At 39.0% G+C, this 15,708-nt stretch overlaps 1 protein-coding gene and 1 non-coding gene across 4 annotated transcripts in view; one reads left to right on the plus strand and one right to left on the minus strand.

Annotated features, from left to right (window-relative positions):
* The window catches only part of Atad2b (ATPase family AAA domain containing 2B), a 132,374-nt gene that overhangs the window by 80,576 nt on the left and 36,090 nt on the right, over positions 1 to 15,708 (plus strand). For all 3 annotated transcript variants that reach the window (XM_021178882.2, XM_029484503.1, XM_029484502.1), the window contains exons 19-20: positions 10,429 to 10,614; positions 13,940 to 14,075. In XM_021178882.2, coding sequence (XP_021034541.1) covers positions 10,429 to 10,614; positions 13,940 to 14,075 — 322 coding nt within the window. The remainder of the gene's footprint in view (positions 1 to 10,428; positions 10,615 to 13,939; positions 14,076 to 15,708) is intronic.
* Positions 4,352 to 4,453, minus strand: LOC115032919. The gene has a single exon (XR_003838563.1). It is a non-coding gene; the product is annotated as a U6 spliceosomal RNA (small nuclear RNA).

The raw sequence follows: 15,708 nt of genomic DNA on the forward strand, positions 1-15,708 counted from the left end.
CCAGAAGATGTTCCAACTTGTAATAATGACACATGCTCTACTATGTTCATAACAGCCTTATTTACAATAGTCAGAAGCTGGAAAGAACCCAGATGTCCCTCAACAGAGGAATGGATACAGAAAATATGATACATTTACACAATGGAGTACTACTCAGCTATTAAAAACGAATTTATGAAATTCTTAGGCAAATGGATGGATCTGGAAGATATCATCCTGAGTGAGGTAACCTAATCACAAAAGAACAGACATGATATGCAGTCACTGACAAGTGGATATTAGCCCAGAAACTTAGAACACCCAAGATACAATTTGCAAAACACATGAAACTCAAGAAGGAAGGCCAAATTGTGGATACTTCATTCCTTCTTAGAAGGGGGAACAAAATACCCATGGAAGGAGTTACAGAGACAGAGTTTGGAGCTGAGACAGAAGGAAGGACCATCCAGAGACTGTCCTACCTGAAGATCCATCCCATAATCAGTCACCAAACTCAGACACTATTGCATATGCCAACAAGATTTTCCTGACAGGACACTGATATAGCTCTCTCTTGTGAGGCTATGCCAGTGCCTGGCAAATACCGAAGTAGATGCTCACAGTCATCTATTGGATGGAACACCAGGCGCCCAATGGAGGAGCTAGAGCAAGTACCCAAGGAGCTGAAGGGGTCTGCAACCCTATAGGTGGAACAACAATATGAACTAATCAGTACCCCTAGAGCTCATGTCTCTAGTTGCATATGTAGCAGAGGATGGCCTAGTTGGCCATCATTGGGAGGAGAGGCCCCTTGGTCTTGCAAACTTTATATGCCCCAGTACAGGGGAATGCCAGGGCCAGGAAGTGGGAGTGGGTGGGTTGGGGAGCATTGGGAGGGGGGTAATTATGTTTTTAGTTTTGCAGTGATGAAGATCAGACCTAGGACTTTGTGCGTATGTGTGTGGCCGGTGCTCTTTCACTAAGCTAAAATTTTCAGCTAACTTGTTTATTTATACTGATAATTACAATATAAAGGAAGAAAAAGTCCTGCCTACAATAGCAACTATTGTGTTTGTAACCTCTTCTTTTTATGGCATTTATATTTGTCTATCAAGCAGATGAAAGATAAGCTACCTTCAAAGGAGGTAGGCGTGTTACCTATCGTCAGTGTAGTAGTTTCTGTCCTGACATATAAGATCAGCCAGGATGATAGGTACAGTGACATCCTCCTCTCGCCTCTGTTTTCTCTTTGTGCATGTGCGAACATGATTGGTGCCTGTTGAGAGCAGAAGTTAACCTCCAGTGTCATTTCTTAGGAGCCTTGTACCTTATTTTTGAGGTAGGTTCTCTTACTAGAACCTGCTTCTAACTGTTTAAGCTAAATTGGCTGGCCAGATAGCTTCAAGTATGTTCTTGTCTCTGCCTCCCAACACTGGGATTACAAGCTCATTCTCCTATGTGTGCCTTCAAAGTCAGGGGCTCCCTCATACTTGGGTAGGAAAAACTTTACCCAGTAAATTCTTTCCCACCCCTTCCCAAATCCTGTCTCTTTAAATAATTTTGGTGGGTTGGGTTGGTTAACACCTGTAATTTCTGGACTCTGGAGGGCTCTTCAGTAAGAGCATTTCAAAAAGGTATATCTCAGCTGGAGATAAAGTGTATGATACTTTTTTAAAAAGTCACATTAAAAGAGAACCATTTTCAAATCGAGAGTCTCTTCTGTAGTTGTCTGGTGTGTGTGTTTGGTTTGTGTGTATTGAGGCTCAGGTTATAGGTTTACTGTGTAAAGCACACATGAGGAGCACTCAGGACACCTTGTAATAAACTGTAGCTTCATAGAGCCTGGCCTTTTAAAGAAAAGACAGAACTTGGCTAAATGTGAATCCTAACTTAATATTTTTTTTGCTCTCTATCATTTCTGGCTTTCTCTTTCTTTCTTTCTTTCTTTCTTTCTTTCTTTCTTTCTTTCTTTCTTTCTTTCTTTCTTTCTTCCTTCCTTCCTTCCTTCCTTCCTTCCTNCTTTCTTTCTTTCTTTCTTTCTTTCTTTCTTTCTTTCTTTCTTTCTTTCTTCCTTCCTTCCTTCCTTCCTTCCTTCCTTTCTTTCTTTCTTTCTTTAATTTATTTTTTATTTTTTTTTTGGTCATGTTGATGATGAAAGTGGAGGGAGGGATATCAATTGATAGGAGAAAAATAGTAAAAACCCTTGATTTCACCATTTGGCTGTGTAGTTTGAGAAAAGTCATTTTCTCAGTGCAGAAAGGAAGCTTGTTAGTTGCAGAACTCATGCTTGAATAAGCACCAGCTTGGCCAGGCCTTGACTGGGCCTGGGCAGTGGAACAGCTAGACTAAGACTGCTCAACACTACTGGGGACAAGCTAATCAATGTTTATAAATGTAGTAGTTTCCCAACAGATTCTCCAAAAAGATACTCCTATTAAATAAAACTGACTTTTAAAAATAACTTATAAAGATCAGCAAATCTGGTTCTAAGTAGATAAGAAAAAAAAAATCCTAGGGTAGTAGGTGTGGTTCAAGTACTAAATGATAGCATTAAAAAGTTGTTTTTTCTGTATCCCTTTTCTTTCTTCCTTCTCTCCTTGGGACTAGGCTTCTGTCCTGAGGATCACCTCTAAGTGAATGTGTAATGGAAGAGTCAGTCTATGGCAAGTTACTCTTAGCATGTGTTTCTCTGATGCATGTGAGGTTCTACATTTATTTACTTATTTATTTACATCTGGTTTGATCAAGCAACTTTACCCACTGGCTCCCTTTAACATACTTAATACAAAATAAGTTGGATATTTAATAGTATAGCATGAAAATGCAAAAAGGGAAGAATACTTAAATAACCTCTAAAGGAATGTCGTTCTTTTGTATGAGAAAATGGAGAGGAGAACAAACCTCTGTGGTGTTCTTTATACTGTGGTGCTGGTGTTAGCTACTTAGCTGTTTTTACAGACATACACATATGGACAGATGTATCTGTCCATAGAAATGTACGTGAGAGGCAGAATGCCCTCTCCCCACCTGTCTGCCTCAACTTATACATTGATATTAAGAGAGAAATATATTAGAGGAATTAGTGCCTACTGAAGAGTTCCCTCATTGTTTAAGATTTAGTGTGTCTTAGAATTGCTTGGAGAATTCACTGAAATTTCTTAATTTTTGACTCCAGACCCAGGGGTCCTATTTCACTGAATTTGGGATGTATTTTACACACACACCCCAATCTATTACTATTCTAGGTCTTAAATAGATATTTTGAGATACAGTACTTTGCAGTCTTTGTCTGGCACCCATAGGCATAATATGATTCTCTGTGTGTATATGTGCTGCTCTTACATTATTGAGCATGTAATACTATCCCAAGGCGAAGGGGGAATCTTGGAACATTCATGGTTGGTGCCTAAGTTCACCCATAGTTACTGAGCTCTACAGTACATCCTGAGGTGTTAGTAATCTATAGTAAGAGACTTGCTAAAAACTAGTGTCTGTGGGTCGTGCATGCCTGCGGTCTCAGTACATAGAGGTAGAGACAGGTAGGTCAGGAGTTCAGCATTATCCTTGGCTATGTAACGAGTCCAAGGCCAGCCTGTATTACATGAAACTTTTTCTCTTAACCTCACCCTCCCAGACTCATGAGGCAAAAAAACAGAACAAAACTCAATAATAACTGTAATTCCACCTCTCTTCTATTCTCAGATGTAAATGCTGTCTCTTGTATTGTTCTCGTTATTGACTTAGAAAAACAGGATGAATTAATATTATATTTTATCTTTGTTAAAAGAGATATTGTTATTAAAGATATTTTAAAATATAATTAATTTATATGTGGTTTATTCTTTAAAAGATTTTAAAAATTATTTTAAATATCTGTATATGATGGGGGTATAAGTGCACATGAACACAGTGCCCACAGAGGTCAGGGGTCAGAGCCCCTGGGCCCGCAGTTTCGGACATTTTAAGCCACCTGACATGGGTGCTGAAAATCAAACTCAGGCCTTAGGAAAAGCAATGTGTGGTCTCAAACACTGAGCCAAACCTTTAGCTCTTTTATATTGGGTTATCAAAAGCTTTGCAACTTAGGTACTGTATAGTGTTATGAATAGTTTGAAATGGTGAATTAAATATTTTATTTGGTGAAAGTTTTAGTATTTTTCTATTTCCAGATAGAAAATATATCTGGAAGTTCTCAGGGAAAGCCAGTTGACTCCCTAATATTAAAGAATTAATATTTACCTTATTGCAGTCTCCCCCTTTAAGTTTACTTAAAACATTTCCCATATATTTGACCATGTTTTTTCCCTCCCCAACTCCTCCCACAGTCTTCCTATTATCCGACCCACCCAGTTTTATATCCATCCTCCCCTCAAAGGATATGGAGCATGTCACGAATTTGCATGTCATCTTGTTCAGGGGCCAGGCTACTCTTCTGTATTGTTCCAGTTTTAATGTATGTGCCCCTGACGTGCACACTGGTTGTTTTGTGTTTGTTCACATGGGTGTCTGGGTTTTTCTGGGGCATACACTCTCCTTGAGTTTGTAAGCAAATTAAATTGTCTTATTTCAGAAAGTGTAACAGTTACTGATTTGAAGTCTTTATGGAATGAAATTATCAGAAAGCTGAGCTTTCACAGAGGTTGTTTTGTAGTGTTGCCTCAGTTCTGAAACAGCATAGATGTACTTCATCACTGGCTGGCTTTGGACTTAGGTAGAAAAACATGGTGCCTTTTTTTGAATTCTTGATCTAGAGGTCGTACAGTGCCTTGTTTTCACAGAAGATACTCAGTATCTTGGGTGAATAGTATAAATACGGTAAAATGATATTTATAGAATAAATCACCAGTAATAATCTATAATCTTATGATTGCAAGATACAAAAAAAATTCAACTCATTAGGGCTTTAAAATATAGTGCTTTTTGTAAAAATTGAGGTTTAGGTCCCCAAATTTGACTTTTAGTTGTGTTTCATAATTTCAGTTGTTAAGTAACTGCAATTCTAGACATTTCTTGATGACAGTGTTGTTGCCTCTTGTCTGTGATAGCCCCTCTTAGGTAAGTCAGAGCATATCTGGCTTTGAGTTTTCTACTTTATTCACATTTACATTTGATTTTTTTCATCTAGATTTCAGTATTTCAATTTTTAAACCAAATGGTTTGTAATGAAGCTATAAATTCTTACCTAAAGCATGTGTAGGACTGGGTATATAACCCGCTGGCAGGACACTGAGCAAACGTGGGCAAAGCTCTGGATCTTATCCCAAGAGCTGCCAAAGCAAAGAAAATGCAAACCTTTCACAGGTGCAGGTAGTGCTGGGGAATGCAGCCGAGGGCCTGACCCATGAGGCGCGCCCTGCCCTAGACACTTCAATTTGGTGGCTGGAGTACTGCCTCATCACTCTTGCTTTTCAGATCATTAGAACTCCTATAAATATAAGTGCAGTTTATGTCATTAGCGCTTCCTTGAATGGGGACCACTGGTTCCAGTAAGCTGAGTTTTGCTTTTGATATTTGACATAAGTAATTTGCGATGGGAAAAAAAAAAAACCTTAAGGAAAAGAAAACCTGGTTAAGAAAGAGACTGTAATGTCTGGGTCAAGATGGAAGCCAGGAGGAAATGAACAGTGTGAGCAGACACTGGAGCATGGTCATTTTACGTGTGCAGGAGTGCTGGTCATGTCAGAGGTGGTTTGAAACGGTTGGTTCAGTAATTTGGCCTACTATCTTTTTTTCTCTATAACAGTTTTTCTGTTTTCTACTACACCTTGCACATCTACTAATCCAAGACACCTTATAGGTGAGTATTTTTCTAGTTCTCAAATGGCATCAGTTGTTCCCAGCCAGTTGCCAGTTCATTAAAACTAGACCCTATTTTTCCTCTGAACTAACCGGTATTTGATTCCACAAAGACTATTTTAGTCCACAGCTTTAAAACTTGCCAACATGGGATGCAGCTCAGTGACAGAGTACTTGCCTGTTGTGTGAAGCCCTGGGTTCTAATCCCAAAACCCTGCTTTCCCAACACCAAAACATGGTCTAATGGTCAAGGGTAAGCTGTTGAAAGGCTGCTTTTACATTACTCTTAAACCAACATCCCACAATTGACAATAAAATTACATTTCTTTTCTTTGATGTTTATACTCCTAAGAATTTTAAAATGCTAGTTTTGGAACATTCATTCATTCAGTGCTTCTAATTGACTTTGGGTCTTAGAAACACTATACAAGCACTTCCTCACTAAGTTAAACTTTCAGCTCTCCTTTTGAATTTTTAGTATAAAACTGGGAAATTAGAACAAGTTGGTTTTATATTTAAAACTATGAAAGTATATCATAATATGGTGATGTACAGACTGAGGAATTAAAGGAAGTCCCTCAGTAGTGCTTTTCACTGTTTTAGAAAGTAAAGATGGTTCCCAACTAAAGGCTTAGAGGAACCACTGTGGAAATCTGTAGAAGTTGTTTATCCCTTCTAGTCTTCTGTAGTAAGGTCAATTCTCCAGCCATATCCTTATACTCATGGGTTAAAAAGGCTGAGCCTTTTGGGTTTTCTGTATTTGTATTAAACTCATCTGCTCTGGGTTTTCTAATCTAATTTGTAAAATTTTATAAAAAAGAGGGTATTTTTAAGGGCATTAGAAATAATAGACTATTATGTTTAAGTTATAAATTTTGAAGATTTGATGAAAATAAAAAAAGTCTAGACAACACCTCACCTGAGAATGGTCTTGAGTGTGCACAGTTCACAGTCGCCAGTCAGAGGGGCGCTTGTTACTTTAGCAAGTACTTTGTGGGTTTATGAAGTTCTTGTACCCTTAACCTGTTGCAGTGCCTTTGAGGCTGCACTTGGGAGCAGCTGGGTGTTGTCCACATGTGCTCCTGACAGCCCAACAGAAGTACTAGAGTAAAAGGCGGGGCAGTTTTGTTTTCTCCTGCACAGCAGGCATGAGGTGTCTTGCAGTGACCCATTTATGAAGTTTGTGAGTAGTTATTGTTTGCTAGTCTTCTTTCTTTCTTCTTTTTCTTAATTTCTCTTCCTCTTAGTTTCCCCAGCATAGACAGGAGAGCTGGAAAGTAGTAAGAATTAGTTCCTGTCTTCCTCGTACCATGCCTGCTCTTGGCAGCATGCAGTAATTAAAGATAAGAAAAGCACTCCAGTGTGCTTCCTTCCTACTTATGCTTATTCTTTTTTTTTTTTAATTTTCTATAAGAACTTTGAAGAGGGAAAAATCATAGATTTCCAAAATTTAGGATACTAGTATTTTAAATAAAGGTCAGAGATTGTGAGTCCTGAAGAAACTCTGTCTACAGCTGCTCTGGATTGGTGGATATGCAAATAGCAAGCAAGGAAGGCACAAACATGTGATAGGAACACCTGTAGTCCTTCCGCCTTGGGAGAGTCTATTTGAGCCTCTGTCATCTGCTTACTTAGAGTATTGGCAGTGCCTTTTATTTTATTTTTTTCAAATTTTTATTAGATATTGTCTTCATTTACATTCAAAAGATCCCAAAAGTCCCCTATACCTTCCCCACCGCCCTGCTCCCCTACCCACCCACTCCCACTTCTTGGCCCTGGTGTTCCCCTGTACTGAGGCATATAAAGTTTGCAAGACCAAGGGACCTCTCTTTCCAGTGATGGCCGACTAGGCCATCTTCTGATACATATGCAGTTAGAGACACGAGCTCCAGGGTACTGGTTAGTTCATATTGTTGTTCCACCTATAGGGTTGCAGACCCCTTCAGTTCCTTGGGTACTTACTCTAGCTCCTCCATTGGGGGCCCTGGTCTACAGAGTGAGTTCCAGGACAGCCAGGGCTACACAGAGAAACCCTGTCTCGAAAGAACCAAAAAAAAAAAAAAAAAAAAAAAAAAAAACAAAACGTTTTAAACTTTAAAAAAAAAAAAAAAAAAAAAAAAAAAAAAAAAAAAAAAAAACCCCAAACAAACAAACAAACAAACAAAAGAATTTATGAAATTCTTGGGCAAATGGATGTATCTGGAGGATATCATCCTGAGTAAGGTAACCCAATCACAAAAGAAGTCACTTGATATGCACTCACTGATAAGTGGGTATTAGCCCAGAAACTTAGAATACCCAAGATACAATCTGCAAAACACAAGAAAATCAAGAAGAAGGAAGACCAATGGGTGGATACTTCATTCCTCCTTAGAATAGGGAACAAAATACCCATGAAAGGAGTTACAGAGACAAAGTTTGGAGCTAAGACGAAAGGATGGACCATCCAGAGACTGCCCCACGAAGGGATCCATCCCATAATCAGCCACCAAACTCAGACACTATTGCACATGCCAGCAAGATTTTACTGAAAGGACCCTTATATAGCTGCCTCGTGTGAGGCTATGCCAATGCCTAGCACCTTTTATTTTATTCAAAAGGTTTAATGTGTGAAATATCCATGAATAATTGGTGAGGATGTTCATGAAATAAAAATAGTTCTTCTTTAGAAAATCTCTAATCTCTAATGATTTGTGTGTGTGTGTGTGTGTGTGTGTGTGTGTGTAAATCTTGCTGTGTAGCCCAGGCTGGTTTCACACTTGCTCTGTAACCCCATCTGTCTTGGAACTTGCAGTCCTTTGGCCTCAGCCACCTACATGTTGGGATTATAGGCATGCGTTACGACATCTGCTCTTAGTCATTTGTGTTAGGTTCTTATTTATCTTTTACATTACATAGGCTCATTGTAATGTGTTTAAAAGATGGGAAATAAGTACAGAATAGAAATTTCTAGTTAGAAGAAATATTGTCAGATGTTCATTTATATCTAAACTTGTGAAAAAGATTGCATATTAAACATGAAGAATTCAGCATTGGGCTCAACAGCTGTTAACTCACATTCAGAGGAGAGCAGTTCTGCTTAGCAGTTAACTAACATCCAGTCTGGTTCTTCTGTGTTGGCAGAGTGTGATGGGAAGGATGGTTTTAACAACTGAGGAAAACGTCGTTTTAATTTGCTGACAGAGGAATTGTCTCAGAGCTTATTGTTCCCTCTCTAGAAAAGTAACACTGTTTTGTAACTATGAAGAATTGAGTGATAGAGATGTGTTGAAGTAGTAAGCCGGCCCTCGGCCTACATGAACCGGGTATTTCTGGAAGGCAGGCTGGGGCTGAAAGAGAGAGAGAGACTAGACGGCGAGAAAAGAATGAAGCGAAGACAAATTTTTCTCTGATCAAGGCCTGAGAGTTTACTAAGAGACTGTGCTTATAAGGGGGAAGGCCCATATACCCCCCCCCCCGCCCCAAGTCCATTCTTGGTGCCTGGAGCCAGCCTGTAGGAGATGTGCAGGATAGGATGTGTCTCCTGAATGTCTGTCTCAGGGTCTCAGCTGGTAGCAGAGCAGCGGTAGTTGACATAACAATTTAGCCATCTAAGTCAGAAGTGATCTCATATTCAGTGGCAGCAAAGTCTGAATCAGCCTGCTTCAAGGCTGAGGGAGGCCACAATTTGAATAACTATGTAAGCAGAAAATCCATTAAATTTAAGCTCTAGGGTAGTGTATCTTGGTTATCATAAGTATTCTTGTATTCAGTGATTTTTTTTTTAAATTAGGTATTTATTTCATTTACATTTCCAATGGTATCCCAAAAGTCCCGCACCGGCTCACCCACTCCTAGACCCACTCACTCCCAGACCCACTCACTCCCACTTCTTGGCCCTGGCGTTCCCCTATACTGGGGCATATAAAGTTTGCAGGACCAATGGGCCTCTCTTTCCACTGATGGCCCACTAGGCCATCTTCTGATACATATGCAGCTAGAGACATGAGCTCTGGTGGGTACTGGTTACTTCATATTGTTGTTCCACCTATAGGGTTTCAGATCCCTTTAGCTCCTTGGTTACTTTCTCTAGCTCTTCCATTGGGGGCACTGTGATCCATCCAATAGCTAACTGTGAGCATCCACTTCTGTGTTTGCTAGGCCCCGGCATTGTCTCACAAGAGACAGCTATATCTGGGTCCTTTCAGCAAAATCTTGCTAGTGTATGCAATGGTGTCAGCGTTTGGAGGCTGATTATGGGATGGATCCCCAGGTATTCAGTGATTTTAAACACTGCTTAAGTATTTCAACAGTGCTGTTCTTTTCTTCCTTATTGAAGTTCACTAGTAACACTAAAATTAATATGGGTGATAGAGGTGTTATGCTTTTTTATTTGCAGCTTTTTTATAGTGATGCGCCTTGTTTGTACATCGTAAAGGCCAATTTTCTATCTTTATGCTATTACTATGTATTGAATAGGAGTGGTTAAATTATAAAATACCTTTTTATGTATCATGAGCCAAGAGTACATAGGAGTTACATATAGGCTTTTGTATCCTATCTTAAGAAATTAAATTTGGGGATGATTGACATATTTAATGGATCCAGGGGTTGATGTATATATAGGCTTTAGAGTACTCAATTTGAACTTTTACTCACTGGTTCTTTCCCTAGATATTCCGAGAAGCTCGAAGAACAGTACCGAGTATTGTTTACATGCCTCATATTGGTGACTGGTGGGACGCTGTCAGTGACACTGTGAGAGCAACTTTCCTGACATTGCTGCAGGATATACCGTCTTTTTCACCCATATTTTTATTGTCTACCTCTGAAACCATGTACAGTGAACTGCCTGAAGAGGTAAGAAGTGCTTAACTATCCATTTTGCCTTATCATATAGCTGTGAGCCTAGCTTTTAGCAGCTGAGCCATGTCTCCAGACGGCCTTATTATTTTGTTAAAAAAATTGTTGACTTACTAAATTAAACAACTTTTAATTAGAATAAAAAAAATTCACAATTTTTATACTAAATCTACAGCTTTTTAACCACCATTTTCTTCACTGTTGTGAAAATGAGACACTTCCATGCCTAAAGCTGAGCCTGATATGTACAGCTTCCTCAGGAAGCTTTGAGCTCCCCATCACCTGGCCCTTTATAATGTCCCTCTTCATTCTTTGTGAGATCAGTTGATGGGATGTGACCTGTAGCTTTTCATTCGTAGAGTTAGATTTTATTTGGGTTAAATATTATTGTGCATTTTTCCTTTAAAAATTATATCTGACATTTACTTTTGAGTTTGAATAAAAAGTAGAGCCATAGTTTATTCAGGGGAAGAAATTGGCTTTGAATGAAACTCATCAAAATTATCTGCCTGCCTGCCTGCCTGTCTATCTATGCCCCCTACCCTCTCAGTTTTGAGACAAGGTTTCTCTGTAGCCCTAGCTGTTCTGGAATCTGCTCTGTAGACCAGGCTGGCCTCAGAGTTGTGGAGAACTGCCTGCCTTGCCTCCTCTGACTGCTGGGATTAAAGGGTGTGCCGTGACTGCCCAACTTGATTAAATTTTTTAAAATGTAATTTTTTTTATTTTATGCTCATTGGTGTTTTGTCTGCAGTTAAGACCATCACTCAACTTCTATCCATTTATTAACTTGCCTGTTTGCTGCAATGTGATGTCTGAGTTTGAATTCACTTAAGGCATTTGCTGTTTGTTTTCTGTACCTTTCTATCAACAGCGAGCAGCACACTCCCTAGTGCAGTTCCTGGTCATATACCTGTAAGCACACATGGACACCTAGGTACTCATGCACTTCAAGCACAGGAGATCTCGACTTAGCGAGGGAACGGATTATAGGAAAGATAGATGATCACTGCTCTACAGGTATTAAAGTTTGGAGGGAAGAGAGACATTGAAAAAGTCAAATATTATGGGAACGCTATATATAGTATGAAGTTGAAGAGATGGCTATCCTCTTGCAGACGATCTGGGTTCAGTTCCCAGCACCGACATCAGTAGCCTTATAACTGCAGTAGCTGTGACACTCTGTTTTGTTACAATCCATATTCACTCATATACACACATACTTAATATCTTTTTTGAAAAGCTACAGTAGTAGAATAAAAAAATTTAACTTTATTACTGAAAAGATTTCACTAAAAATGAAAAGCAAGCCACAGACTGGTAGATAAGTTTTAAAATAGGTCATTTTTATGATGGGTGACATTAAAAATGTGGAGTTTTGTTTGTTTGGGTTTTTTTTGGGGGGGGGGTTGTTTGTTTTGTTTATTTTTGTTTTTCGAGGCAGGGTTTCTCTGTGTAGCTTTGGTTGTGCTTGAACTCACTCTGTAGACCAGGCTGGCCTTGAACTCACAGAGATCTGCCTGCCAAGTACTGGGATTAAAAGTGCATGCCACCACCACCCGACCCCATCAAATGATTTTCGATAAAGGTTTTGGGACTGTTAAATCTGGGAAAGTCTATTCTACATGCTAAAAAAAATGAAGCTGAATGCTTACCCAATACATAATGCAAAATTAACTTAAAGTGAAAGAACCTAGTGGGGAAGCCCCCACTCTGTTCTCGATTCGGCGTGCACCCAAAAATCAGGAACAGGCCAACCTGAAGTAATTACATGAGGTAGTTTAATGGCGGAGCTCCGGGTCGAACCGTATCTCACACAGGAGACAGTTGATTCAACCCCGAGGCTTGGAAGCTAGGGGTTTTTATAGAAAAGGGTCTGGGTCTGGAGCAGTTACACACAGATGGGCAATTTAAACATCAGAGAGCAGTATGTGATAGTAACTCTAAAGGGAGGATGTTTGTCTTGCTAGGCAGGACATCTGGCTAAAACCCAAACCATATCAGCAGGTGGTCCATTACTCATCTTGAGCTTGTCGGGAGATCATCCTTGCTAGTTGCTGGGATGGCTTTACAGCCTTTGTTCTTTGCTCTAAGCCCAAAAAGTCCCCTAACTAGCAAACCACATGAGACATGGACCTTGAATAAACTTTCTGGCTAGGGCTTTAAAGTCTTGAATTTAGTTTTCTTTCTTTCAAAAGCAAGTCAAAGATATGTAAGAGCTACAACTTTTAAGATTTTTAGAAGTAAGCATGGTAGTAAACACCATATTTGACAGGAAGTTCTTGGACATGGTAACAAAAAAGCAAAAACAAAAGTACTAAAAATAAGTAAGGTGGATCTTGCAAAAATTAAAACTTATGAATATCAGTGGATATTATTGATATAGCGAAAGGCAAACCACAAAATGGGAGAGATATTCTAAACAATAAGAAAAGGTTTTTATCAGACTTTGGTGTCTAGAAGGTAGAAGTTAGACCTAAAGCCAGACCTCAACCAACCAACCAGACAAAAAAATCAAAGGCAGTGTTGAGTGTCTGTGACAAATGTGGATGGTATACAGGACTTTAAGTATCTTGGAAGGGGGAGCCTTGCTAGAGTAGATGAGGAGATGGGAGGTGAAGTGTTTCAAACTCTAGATTATTGACAGTGGAACCAGGATTCCAGAGGATGCAATGAATAGACTTGGTAGGGAAAGAACAGAGGATGAGAAATAGAAAGAAATAGGAAGATTTTAAAGAGTTATTGCTTATATACTTATAGCTCCTTATTGTATGATCTAAATACTTTGGAATTACCTAATATCTCTTCAATCAGTTATTTGATTTGCTTTTACCTGATGATTTTTATGTACATGCTTTGGCTGGTTATTGACTTAGACAACTGGACTCTTCTTTGTGGTTTCTTTGTGGTTTCTTTGTGGTTTCTTTGTGGAGTCAAACCTTTTGTCAGAATGAATGTGCTGTACTTATTGAAAATGGGACAAGAAATGGAAGGAATTTTTTTTTAAAAGATTTATTTATTTATTATATGTAAGTACACTGAAGCTGTCTTCAGACACCCCAGAAGAGGGCATCAGATCCCATTACAGATGGTTGTGAGCCACCATGTGGTTGCTTCCCAGCAACCACATGGTGAACTCAGGACCCTCGACCACTGAGCCATCTCTCTGTCTCTCTCTGTCTCTCTCTTTGTCTCTCTTTCTGTCTCTCTTTCTGTCTCTCTCTGTCTCTCTCTGTCATCTCTCCAGCCCCAAGGAAGGAATTTTAATTTGATTTATTATGTATGCTTTTAATTCTGTATTCTCTTTTTATGTATGTGTGTATAGGTTAAGTGTATCTTTAGAATACAGTATGAAGAGGTATTATATATTCAAAGACCTATTGAAGAAGATCGAAGAAAATTTTTCCAAGAACTTATTCTCCATCAGGCGTCAATGGCGCCACCACGAAGGAAACATACTGGTAAGTCCCAAAGCTTTACATGAAAAAGACAATGGAATTAAGAAATATTCAGGTCATCAGTCTTGGTGGCCTAGATAGACATGTTGAAAATGGCTGTGTGTACCTAATCCAAGGTTGAGTACATCTTTGTTAAAGTTTTATTAACCCCAACTTCAGAAATTCTGGTAGTTTCTGTATTCAACAGCTCAGAAAGCCAAGAGGGAAAAGTTACCAGTTTTTTTTCTATGTTTTACTCTTTGAAGTACCTGGTTCTTGAAATGGCAGGATGTGAATAACAGGTTATTGATTCCTTTGTGGAGCGGGGCAAGTTTGATAATCTGAGAGGTGGTATTTCACTTTTCTCTTGTTACAAAATGCCTGACACAAATAAGGAAGGAAGGGTTTGCATAAATGCAGTTGATTCCGATAAGAAAGCACGCACAACAGTGGTGGGAGAGCAAGACATTGGTCACACTGAGTGGGGAGTGCTGGTGCAGTGTGCTTCCTCTTGTATAGGCATAGGCCGTGGTGTGTTGTTTACTCTGGAGGTGTCCACTGGAGGTCTGTGCTCACGGACACAACCAGAGCTGAATCTCCTGGGTGATTCCACATCCAGTCATGTTGACAGTGGAATTTAACAACAGAGCTGGTTAGAATGTGGTCTTTTCTGGTTTACTTGCTAATTTAAAAACATTTCTTTAGTATATATTATGTGGTATTTGAAAGGCTACCGTAGCCCTGTTGTAAGCATTTTATTTTTCTTGGGTTTGGAAATGCTACCATAGCATTTAGAAAAGCCCAAGGTGTGGTTGGGTTTTAGGCTGTCTTAAGGAAGGGCTGCAGTCTAGGACACTGACATTGAGGAAGGTTTCCCTTCTTCTTGTAAAGTTACATAAACACGAGGTCCTATTTATTGCCAATCTTTCAGCCTCCACAAGACAACAGCATGTTTTCATGAAACAATTGTAAGCCTATATTTCCTTGTTCTATTTTTTAAAATGTCATTATAATTAATTCTTGGAAAATCTCATACATGCATAAGTGCACTTTACTATGCACTCCCCTCTTCCCCCACCCTCTTCCAGGTTCACTCCCTATCCCCTTAGTCCCTCTCGTTCCTTTTTATTTATCCTAACTCTTCTTATCGGATACTAAATATTTTTTCTCTTTCTTGTTCTTATATTTTCATAAATATCTACTTGTTTGGTTTTTGTTATTTATGTGTTATATTGTTAATATATCAAATATTTTTACCTTGATAACAGTTTATTTTCCTTTATTATATACTCTTAGATAAATATATTTTTAGTCTCATCAATCTGAATTTATTTGAGACTCATTCTGCTTCAGCATCTCAGTGCTGGGATGGAGTCGCCATGTCTGGCTCAAATTCTCTGTTTCTCTGTATTTTTTTTCTTTATGCTTAAAATTTTTATTTACTGTGTTTGTGTGATGGACGACTTTATGGTTATTTCCTTTTTCCTTTATGAGGGTTTTGGAGATTGAACTCGAGTCTCTAAGGCAAGTATTTTACCCATTAAGCCATCTTACTGGCCATCTTTATGTTTTTTTTTTTTTTTTTTTTTTTTTTTCAGGGTTTCTTATCATATTCTGTGTCCATAGCCCCAGCTGGACTTGAACTCATGATTGGGTG

This window comes from Mus caroli, chromosome 12 (genome assembly GCF_900094665.2).
Source record: "Mus caroli chromosome 12, CAROLI_EIJ_v1.1, whole genome shotgun sequence".
In the NCBI taxonomy this organism is placed as follows: Eukaryota; Metazoa; Chordata; class Mammalia; order Rodentia; family Muridae; genus Mus; species Mus caroli.